Source organism: Caenorhabditis elegans, chromosome V (genome assembly GCF_000002985.6).
Source record: "Caenorhabditis elegans chromosome V".
NCBI lineage: Eukaryota > Metazoa > Nematoda > Chromadorea > Rhabditida > Rhabditidae > Caenorhabditis > Caenorhabditis elegans.
Window position 1 is genome coordinate 5493652 of NC_003283.11, and position 19044 is coordinate 5512695.

Sequence of the window (19044 nt, forward strand, 5' to 3'; positions counted from 1 at the left end):
TCCGAAGCGTGTCTTAATTTGTAGTCCGGAAGCCCGGAAGTTCTAAAGTGTCGGGATGTCTGAGTTGGAAAATTTTGTTCACATTTTCAAATTTTATGTATTCATCTTCAATTTCAAGATCAGATGTTCATAAGAAAAGATCCAAATCCACGTCAACATCTCAGTTGACAAGAAGCAGCAAGAAAAGTAGTATTGAATCTAAATTCTTAATTCCTAATCACCTGCAGAAAAAAGAAAATGGAAATTCTAGAAGTACAACTGGTTTGGACATGCTTCTTAGTCAAAATAATGAACAAAAGCAAGTTGTTGAAAGGGTGAGTTTAGAACAACACTGTTCAGGAATTTCATAAAATTTCAGCGAGATCCGTACACTCAGGAAATTTTTGATCGAGTTTTTTCCGGAAAGCTCAGTAATATTCCAAAGCCTCAGAGCAAACTTGTCAGAGTTTTTACAAGGTAAATGAATAGAGATCAACTATGGTAATTGATAAGGTATTCAGCTCTACGTTCACCGATACAACTGTAGAACGAAACGCGCTAATGGAGGAGATTTATCCAAAGCTTAAGGAATACTGCCGTGAGACTTATGGTCTGGATTTTCAGGTTTTTTTTTTGGATTTTTATGAAAGTTTTTCCGATGGCTTGAAACCCGGAAATTTTGTCTACTTGAAGCCCGATAGCTGTAAAGAGTGAAAGTCCGGTAATTCTGAAGTCCCGAAGTTCTGTATGTAGGTTTGAAGCTCAGTAGTTCTGAAGGTTTGAAGTCCCGTAGTTCTGAAGGCTTAAAACTCAGAAGATCTGAAAAACCACGAAATTTCAGGTTGTCGATATGAGATGGGGAGTCCGAGACGAATCAACCGACGATCATATGACCACTAAACTTTGCTTGTCTGAAATTGCCAACTGTCAACGACTTTCAGTTGGCGCCAATTTTGTGGTTTTTCTTTGCCAAAAATATGGATACCGACCTATTCCGTCAGAAATCCTTTCTACAGAACTAGAAATGCTGAAGAGAACTTTACGAGAGGAGCATGAAGACATTTCACTATTAGACAATTGGTATATTGAAGACTCGAACTCTGTTCCGCCTATGTTTGTTCTACAGCAAATTAGTAGTATTCTAGTAAACTTTAATAACAAGGTAAAGAAGTTTGATATGTAGACCAAATATGAAGATTTTATTGATTTCAGAGAATTCCAAAACTTCAAGAACAAGATGCAAAGCAGTGGTGGGAGTGTGAAGCGAAAATGCAGCAACTGTTGAGAAAGGGCGCAAGAAGTTGTTATGAGAAAGGATTTTTAGATCGTGAAGCAATGCATAATTATTTCATGTCTGTGACGGAAAGAGAAGTTGTGCACGGAATATTAAAAGTTAAAAATCCGAATGAGCATTGTTTGTGTTACATTCGACACATCAACAATATTGCTTTGTCACAAATGAAGACAGCTTCCAAATTTGTGGATATTGCACACAATCATGTAAGTTTTCACAGTGTCGGTCAAAATATTCTGGTCAGAAACAGACGCGCCAGATGGCAGATGTTGTATTTTTTTCGAAAATTTTTTGATCAACTTCATTAAAACAGTTCAAAGCCAGCAACGAATCAAGTATTGGTACAAAGTTTCAGTGAACTCTTAATATGTTTATAGGTAAACTCTGAAGCTCAAAAACTCCTTGCAAATCTTCGTGATGAAAGAGTCCCTGCCAAGTTGGCAATGCAAAATATCAGACGATCAACTGTGGAATGGGTTGGAAGAGATGGAATCGACGTTCAATATCACGCTGAATACATTCGTCAATTTTGTACGGACTTTTATAAAAGTATCACCTCAATGGTCGATAACGCAATGGAAAAGCACGCGAGGTTTCGAGATCAACTATTCACAGAAGTCCTAACCCATTTAACAACTGGAATCACCGTCTCCAATATGTTTTTCGGAAGAAATGAACAACTGGATTGTGCCAAACAATATGTTCTCGGGAATTCAACACTTCCTATTATTCTTCAAGGAGAAAATGGGTGTGGGAAGACATCTCTGATGGCTAAAATTGCAACTAAGATCAGGGAATGGTATGATAATTCCTGCGAGCCAGTGGTTCTATTGAGATTCTTGGGGACGAGTCCGGATAGTTCAAATATTGCCCCACTCCTCACAAGTGTCTGTGATCAGGTAAAAACAATTATTAGTATTATTCTAAAAAGGAAAAAGACACATAAAATAGTCTAACATGGCCTAATATCATACTAAAACACCCAAAAAAAGAATTGGGCATTTCAGCCCTAAAGGAGCAGTTTTTAATAATCCCCCTCTGACGATACTCCACCTTCATAATTATTTTAAGCTTATCATTTTCCAGATTGCATCAAACTACGACGAATCGCTCAAAAATTCTTCCCCAACTGAGTTATCAAAACTCTTCCAACATTTCAAAAAGATAACCAACCTTGCCACTCGCGAAAAACCACTAGTAATAATTTTTGACAGTCTTGATCTTTTATCAAGAATCGATGGAGCTCATGAACTTCTTTGGTTTCCCCCTTCTTTACCTCCATTTGTCAAATTATTCGCATCCCTCACGCCGGGTGGAAGTCTGATTTACTCGAAAATGCAACGACTAATTGAAGACAAAAGACAGTATCTGATGGTTCCAAGTTTGGGAAAAGTATTTGGCATGCCAATTTTCAGATATTCATGATTAATTTCAGGATCTTGGATTTCAAGTTGTTCGAGAATGGTTGTCTGACAAAGGCCGTACACTTTCTGAAAGACAATGGAATACGGTATCTAAGGCACTTGATAAATGTACATTGCCTCTTTTTGTGAAATTAATTTATGCAACTGTAGCAAGATGGAAGTCATACTCTCGACCGCAAGAGACGATACTTTTCTCATCGTTACAAGAAAGTATCAACGTTTTATTTCATAGAACCGAGAGTCAGCATGGTAAACTATAGTTTAAAAACTTGTTCTGTCGGAGCTTCATTCAAACTTTTTTTCAGGAAAACTACTCGTATCCCATGCTTTATCCTACATTTCTGCTGCTCGCTCTGGAATCAGTGACTCTGAAGTAGAGGATTTGATCTCTCTCGACGACAAAGTACTCGATGATATTTTTCAATACCATCTTCCCCCGGTGAGAAGGATTCCACCTTTGTTATGGAGTCGTATCAGATCCGACCTTCCTGGTTACCTATCGGAAAGAGCTGCTGATGGAGTCATTGTTCTAAATTGGTACCATCAACAGTTCCGACAAGTTGCGATTGAAAGATATTTCAAAAATGTGAACCATTTGGAGACTTGTCATTCTGCAATGGCGGAATATTTTCTTGGAGTATGGGGTGGAGTACCAAAGCCTTATCAATACACTGAAATGCAGAAACAAAGATTTGGAGTCACTGAAAATGAAGGTTAACTCGAGCTCGCTTTCCTGATTGTCTAGCATAAATTTCCAGGACTGGCTGACAGAAAAGTACCGAAACAGCCGAATGTATTTTCTTCGAAAGATGGAAACCATAGGTACAACACAAGAAAATTGAACGAACTACCGTATCACCTTCTGAGATCCGGAAGAGTCGATGAACTGTTGACACTCTGTCTTTTTGATTACGAGTTTTTGCATGCAAAGGTTGCTGAAAAATCATGATAGAGATTAAAGTTGAAATTTCGATTCCAGGTATCAAGTTTTCCATTGCAATCTCTTATTGCCGATTATGAAGATGCTATTCAAAATGTTCGAGATGTCGAGATATCTCGTCAACTTTCTCTCGCAGTAGACGCTTTAAGACTTTCAGCGAGTATATTGAGGTGGGCCTTTTTAGGGGAACTGTATATTTATACATATTGAAACTTAAGAAAAATAATTTTTAAAAACTTTAATTCTGTCAAATCTAGAGAAAATCAATGAAAAATCGATGAATATTCAGCAGCAGCAGCAGTAGTTTGACAGTACAATACTCATTAAAGGCTCACTTCTTGTAGTCAACAAAAAATTTTGTCGTGTCGAGACCGTGTACCGTATTCAAAATTTGACATCTGAGTAATAACACCCAACGTATAATATTCCAGCCGCAACCCGTCCATGCTAGCCTTCGAGCTTCTTGGACGACTTCTACCTCTTGTCGCCACTAACAAATACGTCAGCAAGCTCCTTATCAAGTAATACTAGTTCAAAAAATTTTTAAAAAAATAAAAATTATTATCCAGATGTGACAAAGAAGGTCCCCAACACAATTCGTTTGTACCGGCTCACCATTGTTTCCACGCCCCGGGAGGCCCTCTCAAGTTTTCGCTAGAAGAACATCAGTTTGCTGTTTTTGGAATGCAATTGACCTCTGATCGGAAGCTTCTGGTATCAACATCAACTCAGATTATTGTCTGGGATGTGTCTACAGGTACTTTTATAACAGTTGAGAAAAAACTTAAGAACTTGAATTCGCAGGAGATATTGCTCGAGTTGTTAATCCAAATATCGATGGAGTCTTCTTCGGACTGGCTGTATCAGAAAATGATAAATTTGCCGCTGCCTACACAAATAACAATCAAGTTATTGTTGCTTCATTAGTTACGGGGGAATTTACTGCAATTGATCCAGAACCATTCGTGACACAGATGGAACTACAAGCGGTAAGATAAAACTAATTAGTATTGCACCAGACTGCTTTACTTTAAAAGGGAATATCTCATAGTCAGTTTGTTTCAAATTAATTAACAATAAATAACAATTTAACAACAAAATAGAAAGAGAACTAACAAATATTTAGTTAGTTAACAATTTTTTAATAGAACAAACGAGAACTTAGCCATAAGCTGTCAAAGTTTAAAAATAGGGTGCAATAGAGAAAATACGGTAACTTTTTTGATTTACAATTGGAAAAGTTTTTTAGATTCGATTCGTTGGCAACAATAATGTGTTAATGTGGTCCAAATCCCATTACATGATCTACACAGTTAATGGGAATCTTGTGAGCCAAGGATCTGAAAGTGAAGGAGAACATAATGTAGATGATCACAAAAATGAAAGTTAACATCTAATCAAATAATTTTCAGAACATTGTTCACATATTCTACCGGGATGCCTTGAACATGATGTTCTTGCTCTGGACAGGCGAGAGAGATGAGTGGAAGCTTGTTCTCAAAGGATCTATAAATGGTGAAGTGGGGTTGTGAGGCAAACGTTCAAAAACTGTAAATTTCAGTACGATAATCAAACTTATCGAATCAAAAATTGACATAAAAATGTAGGCAAATGTTCTTTCAGTCTGAAAATAATATTTATTTTTGTTAATAAGTTCAAAAAAGACCTCAAGAGGTATCTGAAAGTTGCTCTTAAAAATTCCGTGCTTTTTTTGAAGAATAACAATTTCCAGGCACTATTTGAGCTTTATTTGAAATATTTTCTCAAAAATGAGTCCTATTTTCAGCTTTTTCTACATTTCTTCATTAATTTTCCATTCGAAAAACTAGATTATCATACAGAAGATAAAAGTTTTGTACGTTCACCCAGAGCTCTGACGAACTACATATAACTATTCATTGTTAATAATTTTAAGACGAAAAAACACAATCAAAAGGAAAAATAGCCAACTTTTCATGCGAAGCAGCCATCACTTTCAGTGATAATTATTTCAGAAAGGGATTTGCCTGCATTGTACATAAAAGTTAGTTTCCGAACAATTCAAACTGTTTCAGTTCAAGTGTATTTAGGTAGTCTCGATCCAGATGGTGATCACAACTTTGCATTGGTTCAAATTGAGCTTAATGATTCAAAGTATACAACAAGTGAGATTATTCACGAAGGATTACCAAATCGCATAAATGACATAAAGATTTTCGAACGAAATTGCGGCAGCAGCCAGAGTCAAAGTCAGAATCCGTGGATTGTCGGAGTGATGATAGATGTTAGTTGAAAGTTTTAAAACTGAAATTATTTCAAGCACACGCTGTTTAAATTGTGATTAATTACTTAATTACCGTGTTTCAATTTCCCCCAAAGAGGTGCGACCAATCAGCGATTCGCTTCGCCCACCAATCAGACGGAGTTCGAAGACGCTGATTGGTCAGAAACTGGGGGTGGCTTCTCATTTGAGAGGGAGTTCAAACAAGGTGATTAGTCACTTTAAAATCGTTTGAATTTTCCTTTCATTTACACTACTTCACGTTCAAAATCGCAGAAATCAACTGTTTGAATTTCCAGAGTTTCCTACTGTATCGAGAGAATTGTGAATTCAAGCCCATTTTCCTGAAGCTACCTTTAAACGTCCGAAACATTCCGATCCGTCCACGCCACACTACAACTGCCGTCACGTTCGCTTCACATGACACCGTTTTTGTCGCAGGAGTAAGAAAACATTTATTCTTATGGAATGTATCTACCACAGAAGTAAGGATCTTCTAGCTAGATCTGTCAAAAATTTTTCTAATTCAGCTTCTCCGATCTCTTGACGCTCATTTCGGTCGAATTTTGAATCTAGACTCTGTTAGCCATCAAGGTCAGAATATTCTCATCTCGTCATCTTTGGATCATACGATTAAAATTTGGAATATGGAGAATATATTCGAAAAGTCGTTTCCTGTGTCTACAATGGAACAATCGATTGAAAAAATATCTGTGGCAAAGGATAATCCAACTTTAGCAGCTGTACAGACTAGAAAGAACATCGGAATTTGGGATATTAAGTCTCATAGATATATTGCTTCGTTAGTAGCCAATGTTCATGGAGCTGTAGTATCTGATTCCTTGCTCTCAGCTGATGGAAGGTAAATCATATTATAATTTTTTACAAATCATATTCAAAGATATTTCCAGAACAATTGTGGCAATCGAGTCTGATCAGCTTCTTCTTTGGGATCTCAGAACTCAATCTGTAATTCATTCTGTGCATGCTCCGAATGTATTCCAAATTTTCTATATGAATAAGGAGGCATTGATAGGTGTGATCTACCGACAAGTAGACTCGGCGGAGCAGAAAATCGCAAGACTTACCATCTACAGTATCACTGATTTCAGTGTCCAGTACAGTTTTGAATACCCATGCAGGCTTTTCAAGGAGTGTGCTGTGATGAGGGTAAGTTTTGAAATATAATAGTAGAGTTAGGCACAAAAATGTTTTAATTTAGGATGGAATTACTGGAGTGGTAATTACACTTTTCAAGGGACACGATAGTCTTTTGGTTTTTGATGCAGTTGAGAAGACGCAAAAGATCAAGTTTCGGCCGAGGCAGTCGAAAAAGCAGAAAGACGTGATGATTAATAAAATTATTGCGATGCCATCCAACAGTAATCAGGTAAAGAAAAAATGAATTCGCAATAAAAGTCGAGGTAGGCACGGCTGCCTGCAGGCATAACTCGTTTTTAAAAAGATTAACATTTATTCTGCCTATGTGAGATAACTTTCTTCTCAGAAAAGGTGGTGTTGAAAGTTTGAACAAAAATCGTTGCTATCGAGGCGCAGAAAATTGTGTACTTTTTAAAATCGGAGCGCGCTCCACGGCCAAATAAATACGCTCCGCCCCTAAACGGTGGGTCTCGTTAGGTATTGTAGGCAAATGCAGAAATTCAAAAATTTTGAAACAATCTCAAACAGAAAAAAAATATGCTACCGTAATTCTACACAAGTTCCCAAAAATCCACTATAGATTTTTCGTAAATCTACAGTAGGCTTCCGTAAATCGACAACAGGTTCCTGTAAACCAACATTTTCTGCGTCCTCATAATATTACAAAACTATTTTCTCTTAAAGTACCACATTTAAAGTCTAGAAAAATATTCTCCCTGGTCAAAGCTTTACGAGAATTCGTTTTTTTTTTCCTTTTTCCAACTCCAAAAACTTTTCAGATAATAGTCGTAGAAAGTGACAATAAATCAAGCGTCTGGGATATTCGAGTCAGAAAATTCCATCGATCCCTCACTCAATTCAACGGAGTTGTGTCGAATGACGGAAAATTGGGATTATTTGCACCTGCAAAAGGCGGTCTTTTTGTTCGTTTCTCAATGTTCACCCTCAAATTATAGTTTTTCTTTAAATTTAAAGGTAATCGATATGCGGAGCGGTCAAGTTGCAAAAACTCTAATCGGAAATGTGACAGAAGGAGTGAACGATGTTACTTGCTCATTTTCTCCGAATGCTCAATACGTGTTCTACAATCACAGTGGACATAAAACATTGAGGTTTAATACGGGAACACAAAATTCCGAGAATGCGTATTACACAACATATTTGATGCGCAGTTTATCTCGTAGCAAAAACTACAGTAACTCTTAAAATATATACTGCAGCGCTTGTGTCGATTTACTGGCTCCATTTTCGAGACTAATTTCTGTTCCAATTTTCTTCTAATTTTCGCGTTATTTTCTCAATTTTTGAGCTTAATTTTAATATTCTATCGATAAATAAATGATTCTCGTAAATTGACACGAGCGCTACAGTAGTCATTTAAAGAAGTACTGTAGTTTTTGCTACGAGATATTTTGCGCGTCAAATATGTTGTGCGATACGCATTTTCAGAATTTCGTGTTCCCGTAATAAAAACAACTATATTATCCATTCGTTATTCAATAATCGCTGGAAATTTTCAGAGTTTTCCGAGTCCTCGATTGTCAATTAATTGGAACTTTCCGGCCTCATGCCACGATAACCTGTTGGAGTTACGATCCAGATGGATTTTTCGTTATTATTGGTACACAGAAAATCAAAATCAGAGCGCAATCGCGCTCCATCGGCAAATAAAAACGCCCCGCCTCCAGCCGTTGGGTCTCGTTGGGTATTGGCGGCAAATCACGTAAATTCAAACGATTTCAATTATTTTTTGGCGGTTTTCATAGCATTTTCTACTCTTTTACACAAGTTGAGCAGAGAAAAGTTTTTTAAAAATGTAATTGAGAACGTTATAACATTAGTTTCGGCATAAAAAATAATTAAAACCAAAAAACAACGAAAATAATAACAGAAATCGTTTGAATATACTGTTCTCCCGCCAATACTCAACGAGACCCAAAAATTTGGTGGTGGAGCGCGCTTGCACTTCGATTTCAAAAAGCGCATTTTTCTGCGTCTTCATAATAAAGCAATTAAATAATTTTCAACTTTCCAGGTGCACAAGATGGATCCCTTCTCACAGTTGTTCTCAATGATCCGATGGTAAAAGAAGAAACTCTCAACAAAATCGCCCTTCTCCCTTGTCGACGTCACCTTGCAGAATTTCAGCATATTCATGTTCCAGAGGAAGCCGAATTGGACACATTTGATTTGAGAAATCTGGGAGCCGTCACCGCCGCGGTTACCCGCTTCAAATCTCTATTGGATAACAAAAAAGGAGGAGGGGTTACAAAGAAGTCACATGTGTGCAGTATAATGTGAAATGTTTTTTAAAAATTTTGCTCGTAAAAATTTGTCTTTATTTTGAGTTCGTCCTGATTTGCAGAGCTCTTATACTAAATGAATTGAATTGCAAACAATTGCGAATGATGATATCCACAGAAAAAAGGATAGTGAAATGGAGATTCTTTCAAGTGGGGGTGGGATGAGAAGGAGATGGTGGTGGGGGAAGGGTAACAATTTTAATGATAAACTGGAATAAAACTTGACTATTGGTGTTGGCATCTGACGCCTTGTCCGTGATGTCCTCCGTGTTGTTCTTCGTCCGAATCTTCATTGTAAGCGTCTCCGCCACGTCCTCGGCTGTACTTCTTCTCGTCATATTCCATAAGAGAAACTTCTGCGGCAGCTGGGGTGACATTGACAACTTTTGAGGTAGGGAAGCAGCTTTTCAGAACCTGGAATAAAGAAAATTTTAGATAAATAAAACGTAACATACAAATCCTATTCTAATCAATTTATAAACATAAATTTTTGTTGCTTTTTTAAAACGGAAATAAAGTCAGTAAATGAAACAAAACCTTAAAAAACAGTTCGAACAATACATTAAGAACAATAAATCTTTAATAAAAATACTTACGGCATAAGCTTTTTCATCATCGAGGAAATGCTCCTTTGGAAATTCGACTTCAAATTCAACGAACAAGTTTCCTTTGAGTTCTGGGTATTTCTTATTTGGCATTCCTTTTCCAAGAACTCCTCTGATGACTCCTGGCTTGATAACATCTCCTTGTTTACTAGAAAGAACCAAAGGATGGCCATCAAGATGTTTGATAAGGAAATTATAGCCGCAAAGTGCCTCATTCAGTGATAGTTTCCTGAAAACAGTAAAACTTAATTTTTAAAAATCGATAAAAAGTTATTACTTGGTCATGTGAAGATCATCTCCATCTCTCTTGAAAATATCATGATCTTTCTGTTGAATAACAATGACAACATCTCCTGGCTCACCATCTGGCTAAAAGATATTTTTATTTAGAAATTTTTTTAAATCAATTATCTTCACATGCACTTACGTCAGATTGGTCTCCATCTCCTTTGAATGTAATTTTATCGTTATGTTTCATGCCAGGAAGAACGTGAACCTCCAATATTTTCGAAACGTTTTCGTACTTTTCTCCATGGCATCCTTTGCACTTATCACCTGCTGGAACTTTGCCTCCAGAACCCTTACAAGCATCACAGTGAACCTGCATTTGTTGGAGCATTCCGGGGCCAATTTGCTGAACGATCGTCTTCACTCCACGACCACGGCATGCATCACACTTATATTTTTCTCCCTTCTTTCCACCTGACCCTTCGCAAGTTTTACAGAGTGCCTTTTTGGAAAGCTTCAGCTTTGATGTTTTTCCGACGTAAAGCTCTTCGAGTGTAACATTGAGGGGATGAACAGTATCTTGGAATTTCCGCCGACGTGGGCCACCTCGTCCCATTCCACCCATTCCACCGAACAAGCCACCAAATGGATGACCACCCATATCATCATCGTCGTCATCGTCATCACCGCCAGCACCGCCGAAGAAGTGAGAGAACAGACCTCCAGGAAAGCCTCCTCCACCACCACCAGCTCCTCCTCCTTGAACTCCTTCCAAACCTCTGGCGTCATACAAGCGTCGTTTTTCAGGGCTCGAAAGAACTTCATAGGCAAAACTGATCTCTTTGAATTTATCTCCATGGTCCGGGTTTTTATCTGGATGGTATTCTTTAGCAAGTTTGAAGTAAGATTTCTTAATGTCGGCCTGCGAAGCGTCTGGTCTCACATTGAGTGTTGTGTATAAAGTGGTGTCCACGGGACCACTACTTCCACCTCCAAACATATTACCTGAAAAAAAATGAATATTAAAATGCGGACATGACAGTGAAAAATTGAGAGAAACGGACGGAGAATGCGCGAGATGTTTGAAAAATACAACTTTTAATAATTCAATAATGTAAATTATTGAATTATTTTTTAGCAATTTAAACAAAATATTTAGAAATCAATTTTCTTACACAACGAACGACACCAACGAGCAAGTGAAAACAAAAACTGAATTTTGTGAACAAGCATCGAACGTTAATTAATGAGAACTGAATAAAAAACGCGGAAAATCGAGAAATTGAGCAAACGCGCGTCAAATCGATAAAAAACCACCGAATTTGGGACTTTGTACTGCAGAGAAAATTCTCGATAAAACCAACGCTGGTCGCGAAACGCGCCAGCATCCAATAACGCGTCAGCCGCAACTTCGCTTGCCCCATTCTCGTGAGCGCACGGCAGAGAGACTGAAGACGTGACAACACCAATACTCCAATAATCTTAGCACGCACACAACTACAATCTATATAAATACTGCATTCTAACTAATAAAAAAGCCAATGCTACTATTACAAGCTATATTTAAAATATTCATAAATTCTAAATAATCCATAAACTTTAAAATTATGAGTGAAAAGTTGCCACCAGGTTGGGGTTCTGTTTTTGGACATTTTTCACATAATATTATCAGGTACACTATGCGCAGTCTGTGACGACATTGCAACTGGCAAACATTACAGCGTTGCTTCATGCAATGGATGCAAAACTTTTTTTCGTCGGGCTCTTGTGGTAAATTTAAATAAGAATAGACCTAGTTGAAATGAATCTGAAAATATTGATTTTTCTCTCAATTAAAATGTTTCAAATTGATATCTAATCACAAAATGTTGTAAGATCAATTTAACAAGCATCAAACATCACCCTTTTTTTAGAATAACCGAGAATTCGTGTGTCAAGGGAATAAAGATTGTCCAGTTAACAAAGGAGTTCGATGCGCGTGTCGTTATTGTCGACTTCAAAAATGTTTGGCCGTTGGAATGGATAAGAATTGTAAGTTTTTGGTATACTTTGAGATTATGGAAGGATCCTAGGGTACATGGTACATCGATTAGTAAAGCCGTAGAAGCAACCCGAAATAAATAAAAAATCACCTGCCATTTTCCACGGCCGAATATGTATAAATAAATATTAAATTGAAAAAATTAGAAAACACTTTTCTGTTGAAATATATATTTTTCTTACAATTAGATCAATTATAGAATAAAAAAGTATTATTCAGACGCGAAATTTGGCGAATTTTCCCTCTCTGCCGGTCTCGGCACGATAAATGTTTGATAAATATAAAAATATATGCGCCTTTAAAGAGTACTGTAGCTTTAAACTTTGCTGATGAATTTTTATCAATTTTTCTCCGATTTTCTATGAAAAATATAATTTTGCAATTGGTAAAAATATTAAAAACACATAAATTTGTGAGAAAAACTATTCAAAATCAATGAAAATTCCACAATAGCGAGTTCAAACTACAGTACTCTTCAAAGGCGCACACCTTTTCGCATTGATCAAAAAACTGTCGCGTCGAGACCAGGGTCACCGTATTTTTGAGTTTAAATAAGGAGAACAATTTTTTAAGAGCCGTTAATTAAGAGGCTCTAGATAAAATTACAAATTTTGAAAACCAATTTTGAAATTTTTCCAGTTTCTCATCAATCTAGAAGTTACAAAATTTCATAGAACAATATACAATTATATTTCAATTTAATTTTTTTTAAAATCTGAATCTATTCAGCAATTCAAAACGACCGTGATAGAATTGGATACACAAAACGAAAAAGAAGACATGATGACAATGATATGGAAGGAGGTGTTCATCATTCAGAACATATCAGAGATGGATCTTCAGGAAGTCCACAAATGAATGATGAGAGCCCCGAGAGTATGGATATGAAGGATATTAAAATTGATTTGGTAACTTTTAAATAGAAATTTCCAAAAACAATGCAATGCATAATTTCAGAATTGTCTGGATCCAATTGCTGATAGGCTTACAACGTTGGAAAATAACTTCACACTACTTTTGAGTAGATGCGCCGATTTGCATTCCTATGCAACGTTAGAAGATGCTCTCAATGCTCCAAGTCGATTTATGCAACCTATTTCTTGTGAAGTGAGTTGAAGAAATGATTTATAAAGTAGCGTCAATAGATGTTTGGTATTGTTTATGTGCATTAAAATAGTTTCTTTTAATTTTGAAAGTCGACCAAAAAATTTCAAATGTTTCTGAAAATTTTGGCATTTTACCAAAACTTGACTGAAAATTTCAAAAAATCCAGAAAATTTGGTCATATTGGTCTATTATAAATGAATTAAATTCAGAACCCCAATGGTCATATACTGTTAAAAATTTGCATAAGTATTTAAATTTTTGTAATATGAAAAATGTATAAAATCACGTCTAACAGCTTGAGCTAAAAATTTTAAAATTTTCATGAAATCTACTATTATAAAAATAAGACTGAACGAATGATTGGGATTTTTTCAAAATTGGAAAATTCACTTTTTTTGGTACAAAAATACGCCGAAGTTTATTAAAATTTACTTTTTAATTTTAGTTCCAAATTCGATTTATTTTAAAACTTTACAAAAAATTATTTTCCCAATTTTTTGGAATTCGTCAATCAAAAAAATTCCAATTTTATGTTTAAAATATATTTAAAATATTCATCTTCCAACATTGTAGATGCTCAAATATGCGACAGTGCATTAGATTTCTTGAAAAGTGCCGCAAACTTAGTTTTCACCGCTTTCTGACTTTTTTTAGATCTATTTCCAAATTTCCACAATACTTACAACTTATTTCAGTGGTCAGACAATGTAGTTCTCACAAATCGAGATGATAAATTGCCATTCTGGAGGCAACGTTTGATAGCTCTATACATAGATTGGGCGAAGACATTTTCCACTTTTAGATCCCTACCGTACGCTGACAAAGTAAGTATCTAAACATTCTCCTCTACCTCTTCCATCATCCACTTTTTCAGGTTGCCATGGTAACTAATCATGCATCTTCTTTCATGATCATGTGTGAAGCTTTCCGCACTCCAGAGCACATGAAATCGGATGTTGTTCGTAAGAGACCGGATCTTCCAAATATCGTGACATCAAACTCCGGATCCGGATGTAGCAGGGTTTCATCGGTGGCTGGAAGCTTAGTGAGCAATGGGGAAGATGTACACGATGATTTGACAAACTTGCTTCATGCGGCATGTATCCAGCAGTCTATCAACAAAGGGATCATGTTTGGAGAGAATTCTTCTGATGATAAAATACTTTTGAATCTTCCAATTCGGTATAGATATTCAAACCCATAAGTCTCAATTTATATTTTTTCAGAGAAATAAAGAAAGAACCACTAGAAGTTCCATCGACAGAAGGAATGATTCAACTTCCAACTGAATATGGCAACCTTCCAGCAGACTATGCTTCGTGGATCCCTCAAGATTACGGTCATCCAACAGCTGGACACGAAGGAAAATCAGATATGCACAATTTCTTTGAAGCTCGAGACTTTTGTGTGGTAAAATTTTTTTTTTTCAAGTACATAAAGTTAATTTTTCTTAAACAGGGTCGTCCATCCTCCTGCAACTTGAATGAACGATCTATGAAAACTGTTTCAATGTTGGAATCGAGAAACTTTCAGTCTCCAAGTGCAAAGTGGGTTCTTTATTTTTTTGAAAAACAATCTAGTTTGAAATTTATAAAATAATGAAACACAAAACCGTAATCTATAGAGCCATTTTTGCAAAAGTCAACCTAAAATTGTGTCTATGATTTTTACATTTAAATTATGTTTCAAATATTCACCTTAGAACATTCTAACTTACCAAAAGCTTAGCTGTCACTTTTGAAAGCTTTCAAAATTTTTAAAGTGTTTTATTGTGATATTCAGTCATGATAAATGTGTATTTAGACTATATTCTTATAGTTGATGTATCTGACGTTACCAAGGAATTATGAGAAAAATCGGTGGCAGGCTTAATGTGCCTAGTAGACGCCTAGGCATTTTGTTAATTTTGGAAGGTATGGTCAGTGGGGACCTAGTCTAATTACACTTATTATATATAGTCCAACATGACAAAATACCTTAATTAAACAATTTAAAAACGATCTTAGATTTTTCTCAATTTTAAGTTTTGGGTTTATGTTTTGTTCAACTTTTGGCAAATTGCCAAATTTCAACAATGTACAGCTTAGAGCTTTTGTGCAATTTCGAGAATTGATGCAAGTTCGGACCTCCAGAGTGTTATGTACAATCAATACAAAATTAAAGTATAAAACTCGAAGAAAAAAATTATTTTTGGTCGACTTCCAAAATTACAACACTTTGACTGTAAATTAAAATTTTTCAGAGGTAAGAGATGAAAATGTAGTTTCAAACTATTGCCCTACTGACGATATTCCATGTTTAACTTCAATTAAATTTTGATTTTCAGCAATTCGAGTCTTTCTGGAATAACACCAGTCCTCACAATGATGATCGATCTTGTAATGAAACCATTCCGCCAGTTGAACTTCTCCACGACAGAATTCGCTCTACTTCAAGCAATCATGTTCTTCGATCCAGACACCGAAGGACTCGATTCGGCATCACAAAGAAATGTTGTAGCAGAACAGAAGAAACTACTTGCAGTGCTCTTTCGTCATTTGCAAAAGGCTTATAATCCGCAAGCGGCAAGCGAGAGATACGCTTCAATTATTCTTCGAATGCCATCGATTCGGGTACGCGTTGAACTTTCGATCTGTCTGATTAAAAAATTCTATAAATATTTCAGAGAGCCGCTGCAAAAAAGAATGAATCATTGCAAGTGCTGGATATGCTTCAAATGCATGAAATTAATTCTCTAGTGAAGGAAACATCGCTCGGTCCGAGACCTTCAAATGTTCAACAACGAATGGGAATTGGTGGTGGTGCAGGAGGATGTCTCACGTTTCCATCTCAAGAGGATTGAGGATTGAGGATTAACTTCAAATCATTGAATCTACATATTTTTTGATCTCATTAATATCATACTCAGGATTCCATCAGTATAAATTGCCTAGATAAAACCAAATAAAGAATGTTTATTGATACTCAACGTTATTAGAAAATATCGAAAATTTAATAAAAAAACTGAGTTAAATCCTCAAGGTATCTGATTAATCTTATTTTTAAATAGAAGTTATTGGTTGTGAAATGATTGGGATGTTTCTCTGATCATTGATCAATGTTTCATCCACTACTTCCAATTTTGTGGTCTGATTCCATCTTCCAAACCAGTCATTGACAGCTCGATCAGCTTCTCTGCGACCACTCAAATAACCTCCGATGGTTGTTTGGAATAGTCTGAAATTGATTGTTTAGACTTTTTTCTCTTATCTCTGAAATAGTATACCTGTGATGAGTTGCTTCACCGGCAAACAGAACCTTTGGTCTTCCTTCCAGTTTCACTGGAATCGCAAGTTGAGAGTGAGAAATATGGGAGAGCGCTTGCACTTGAGTCATGTAGGAATAGGATCCTAGAAGCAACTCGTTCTTGGTCAGCTGAGTTCTGATAATCTTGCTAGGCTCGGGAATACTTTTGTCGTTGTACATGTCTCGCATCAGTTTTGTAATTCTTTGCTTCAACTCTTCCTCCGACATGTTATCCACCAACTGATGACCTCTACCAGCATACCATGCACTCAGAACGTTCGGAGCCCAGTCGACAACTTGAAGGATCGTAGTCTCATCTTCAAATGCATCCAGTTTATCTCTAATCATTCCCTTAACAGGGAGAGGAGCGATGGAGTAGGTGTTGTTCGACCAAAATGGAGTTTCCCATTCGAAGAACACCTTGCAAGATCCTCCGAATCCGATTTTCTCGATGGCTTCAATTTTCTGTCGTGGCAAGGGTGGTGTGAACATTTTATGATGATATTTCTTGAGAACTCCTAACGAAGAAGTCACAATAATATAGTCATATTCCGTTGGAACTGCACGATCGGAAACTGTCAATTTGATTTTTCCAGTGTTTGAATCCAGATTGATATTTTCAACTCGACTATTGAAATTGAATGCCTTTCTTGGAATCGGTGCGGCAATATCGTCCAAAATCGCTTTGAATCCAATTTTGTTAGTGGCAAATGATTCACATTCCGGTCCATAGTCATTCCACTCTTTTAGAACGTGAACACTCAGCTGGAATAGACAATTTTCAAAAAATTTCAAAAATTCAAAAATTGTCCCAATCACCTGCCAGTATATTACGGAAACGTAGAAACGCGTCTTTTGAAATCAGGATGCAACCGCGCTCCACGACTAAATTAAAATGCTCCGCCCAAAAAGGTTGGGTCTCGTTAAGGATTGGCTCAATTCAAAAGCCTTCAATTGCTTTCGCCAATTTCTCCAAGCATTTTCCGGTTTTGATGTCTTAAATTATTTTGATGTCGAAATTTTTGTCGAAAAAATTAAAATTAAAAACCTTATTCACATTTAAACTTCAAATGCATTTCATTTTTAAAACATAATTTCGAGCCCAAAAAGTTATCAAAAACGATGAAGAACCTAACCAAAAAAACGGAAATATACTTTAAAACTTTCTGACTATAAGTTCACGAGTTTGCTACCTAACGAGACCCAACGTTTGAAAGGCGGAACGTTTTTTCTGCGTCCCCATAATTGATATTCAAGTAATCACTTACAGTACTCCAATCAGCCGCCCACTCGAATTCCCAATACGATCTGAATGATCTTGCCAGCGAATCAAAGACATTTGTCTGTTGATCCGTAAAATTCTGGCTCTTCAAGAAATGCATGTAATCCAAAGTGAAGATTTCTTTGAAAGTGTAGCGTCTTGCAGTCTTCTCATCATGTTTTGCGATGCTTCTGTATTTTGGATCAAGCTTCGAAGTAAAGTCCAAGAATGTCTTGATGTCTTTTCTGAATGATATTTGTTGAAATTATATTATAGTCTCTAGAATCGTTAATTTTTTATAGGTCACAGAAATTTGTGTGCATAAACGGGGTTATTTAGAAATAGTCTTTAATCTATAAGCGTTATCTCTGAATTTTATTTCCGACCGACTGTAATGATCAACTGATTCACTAAAATTAACATACAGGTGGCAGAGTCACGAGTACTACAAAACAAACAAATGAATAATAACTCACTCCTGAACATTTTGATTTCCAAAAGCAAAGTGTGCATTGTCGACATGTGCAGTGTCAGATACCACATCGGCCAGAAGTCCAAGACGGTTGGCAATTTTGTACAACGGGTTTTGTGCTCCATTTATAAATTGGGCTCCCATTTGTAGAAATCCATCCTCTGCAAATTTTCAATTTTGAGGATTAAGATTACAGTATTGAGCACTTACTGTACGGTATGGCATGAATTCTGCCTCCGATCCGGTCGAGACCTTCGTAGATATCAAAATCGTCAATTCCAAGTTCAATCAGTCGACGCGCGGTCGATAGTCCGGAAATACCGGCGCCGACGATTGCTATAGACGGTTTTATCGACGAGTCCCCCTTTTCTGATTCTTTCTGAAAAAATGAATAATTGATTAGTCAGCTTCTATAAACTGTCTAGTTTACCTGAACCGTTATTCCACAACCAATGATTACAATCAGAACAATTCGTACGCTTACAGACATTGTGAGCGTATGGTTGTAAGTATCCGAAAGCCAAATGAACTGCCAGTTTCTGCGAAGTCAATGGTGCTTTTCAATTGAGAGCACCAGTTTCACAAGCGTCTGAGACAATATTAATTTTATTTTTTTTTGCTGGAAGAAGAGGAAAATGGGGGTGGTTTATCAATATACAACAATGTGCCCGCCTTCTCATATGA

General features: G+C 36.5%; 4 protein-coding genes and 2 non-coding genes across 6 annotated transcripts; 2 read left to right on the forward strand and 4 right to left on the reverse strand.

Annotated features, from left to right (window-relative positions):
* Positions 1–95: 95 nt before the first annotated feature.
* On the forward strand, positions 96–9359 carry T05C3.2 (NACHT domain-containing protein; the record flags this gene model as incomplete). Its single annotated transcript, NM_072050.3, has 26 exons — positions 96–314; positions 359–456; positions 501–603; positions 821–1141; positions 1192–1479; positions 1651–2172; positions 2360–2665; positions 2709–2946; positions 3003–3410; positions 3456–3628; positions 3677–3807; positions 4069–4158; positions 4207–4394; positions 4442–4626; positions 4887–5000; positions 5050–5152; positions 5553–5660; positions 5707–5900; positions 6197–6382; positions 6428–6759; positions 6809–7067; positions 7120–7287; positions 7838–7981; positions 8034–8170; positions 8579–8679; positions 9094–9359. 26 exons carry the CDS (start codon positions 96–98, stop codon positions 9357–9359), a joined length of 5382 nt encoding a protein of 1793 aa, NP_504451.3.
* Positions 9360–9381: 22 nt separating this feature from the next.
* Positions 9382–11201, reverse strand: dnj-19 (DNaJ domain (prokaryotic heat shock protein)). Its single transcript, NM_072051.9, has 4 exons — positions 10394–11201; positions 10244–10335; positions 9958–10195; positions 9382–9775 (listed from the first exon to the last, which is right to left on the reverse strand). Exons 1-4 carry the CDS (start codon positions 11192–11194, stop codon positions 9587–9589), a joined length of 1320 nt encoding a protein of 439 aa, NP_504452.1. The 5' UTR covers positions 11195–11201; the 3' UTR covers positions 9382–9586.
* A 112-nt stretch (positions 11202–11313) lies between these two features.
* Positions 11314–11396, reverse strand: C24G6.12. The gene has a single exon (NR_102020.1). It is a non-coding gene; the product is annotated as an Unclassified non-coding RNA C24G6.12 (non-coding RNA).
* A 76-nt stretch (positions 11397–11472) lies between these two features.
* On the reverse strand, positions 11473–11610 carry C24G6.10. The gene has a single exon (NR_068754.1). It is a non-coding gene; the product is annotated as an Unclassified non-coding RNA C24G6.10 (non-coding RNA).
* nhr-47 (Nuclear hormone receptor family member nhr-47) lies at positions 11602–16305 on the forward strand. Its single transcript, NM_072054.6, has 11 exons — positions 11602–11823; positions 11867–11964; positions 12108–12225; positions 12965–13143; positions 13193–13342; positions 14038–14166; positions 14217–14524; positions 14569–14752; positions 14801–14889; positions 15669–15954; positions 16008–16305. Exons 1-11 carry the CDS (start codon positions 11802–11804, stop codon positions 16182–16184), a joined length of 1740 nt encoding a protein of 579 aa, NP_504455.1. The 5' UTR covers positions 11602–11801; the 3' UTR covers positions 16185–16305.
* hpo-15 (Amine oxidase domain-containing protein) lies at positions 16283–18949 on the reverse strand. Its single transcript, NM_072055.8, has 6 exons — positions 18791–18949; positions 18571–18739; positions 18365–18521; positions 17896–18133; positions 16608–17392; positions 16283–16558 (listed from the first exon to the last, which is right to left on the reverse strand). Exons 1-6 carry the CDS (start codon positions 18848–18850, stop codon positions 16384–16386), a joined length of 1584 nt encoding a protein of 527 aa, NP_504456.1. The 5' UTR covers positions 18851–18949; the 3' UTR covers positions 16283–16383.
* Between the last annotated feature and the right edge of the window lie 95 nt (positions 18950–19044).

Bases quoted from the DNA above. Each gene is read 5' to 3' on its own strand.
- hpo-15 (NM_072055.8), bottom strand. From the start codon at position 18,850: ATGTCTGTAAGCGTACGAATTGTTCTGATTGTAATCATTGGTTGTGGA. The intron at 17,393-17,895 runs GTAAGTGATTAC...TGTCTATTCCAG, and splicing joins GGGCGGCTGATTGGAGTACT to CTGAGTGTTCACGTTCTAAA. The intron at 16,559-16,607 runs GTATACTATTTC...AATCAATTTCAG, and splicing joins GGTGAAGCAACTCATCACAG to ACTATTCCAAACAACCATCG.
- nhr-47 (NM_072054.6), top strand. From the start codon at position 11,802: ATGAGTGAAAAGTTGCCACCAG. The intron at 11,824-11,866 runs GTTGGGGTTCTG...TAATATTATCAG, and splicing joins GAGTGAAAAGTTGCCACCAG to GTACACTATGCGCAGTCTGT. The intron at 14,753-14,800 runs GTAAAATTTTTT...TTTCTTAAACAG, and splicing joins AAGCTCGAGACTTTTGTGTG to GGTCGTCCATCCTCCTGCAA.
- dnj-19 (NM_072051.9), bottom strand. From the start codon at position 11,194: ATGTTTGGAGGTGGAAGTAGTGGTCCCGTGGACACCACTTTATACACA. The intron at 10,336-10,393 runs GTAAGTGCATGT...AATATCTTTTAG, and splicing joins GAGATGGAGACCAATCTGAC to CCAGATGGTGAGCCAGGAGA. The intron at 10,196-10,243 runs GTAATAACTTTT...TACTGTTTTCAG, and splicing joins GATGATCTTCACATGACCAA to GAAACTATCACTGAATGAGG.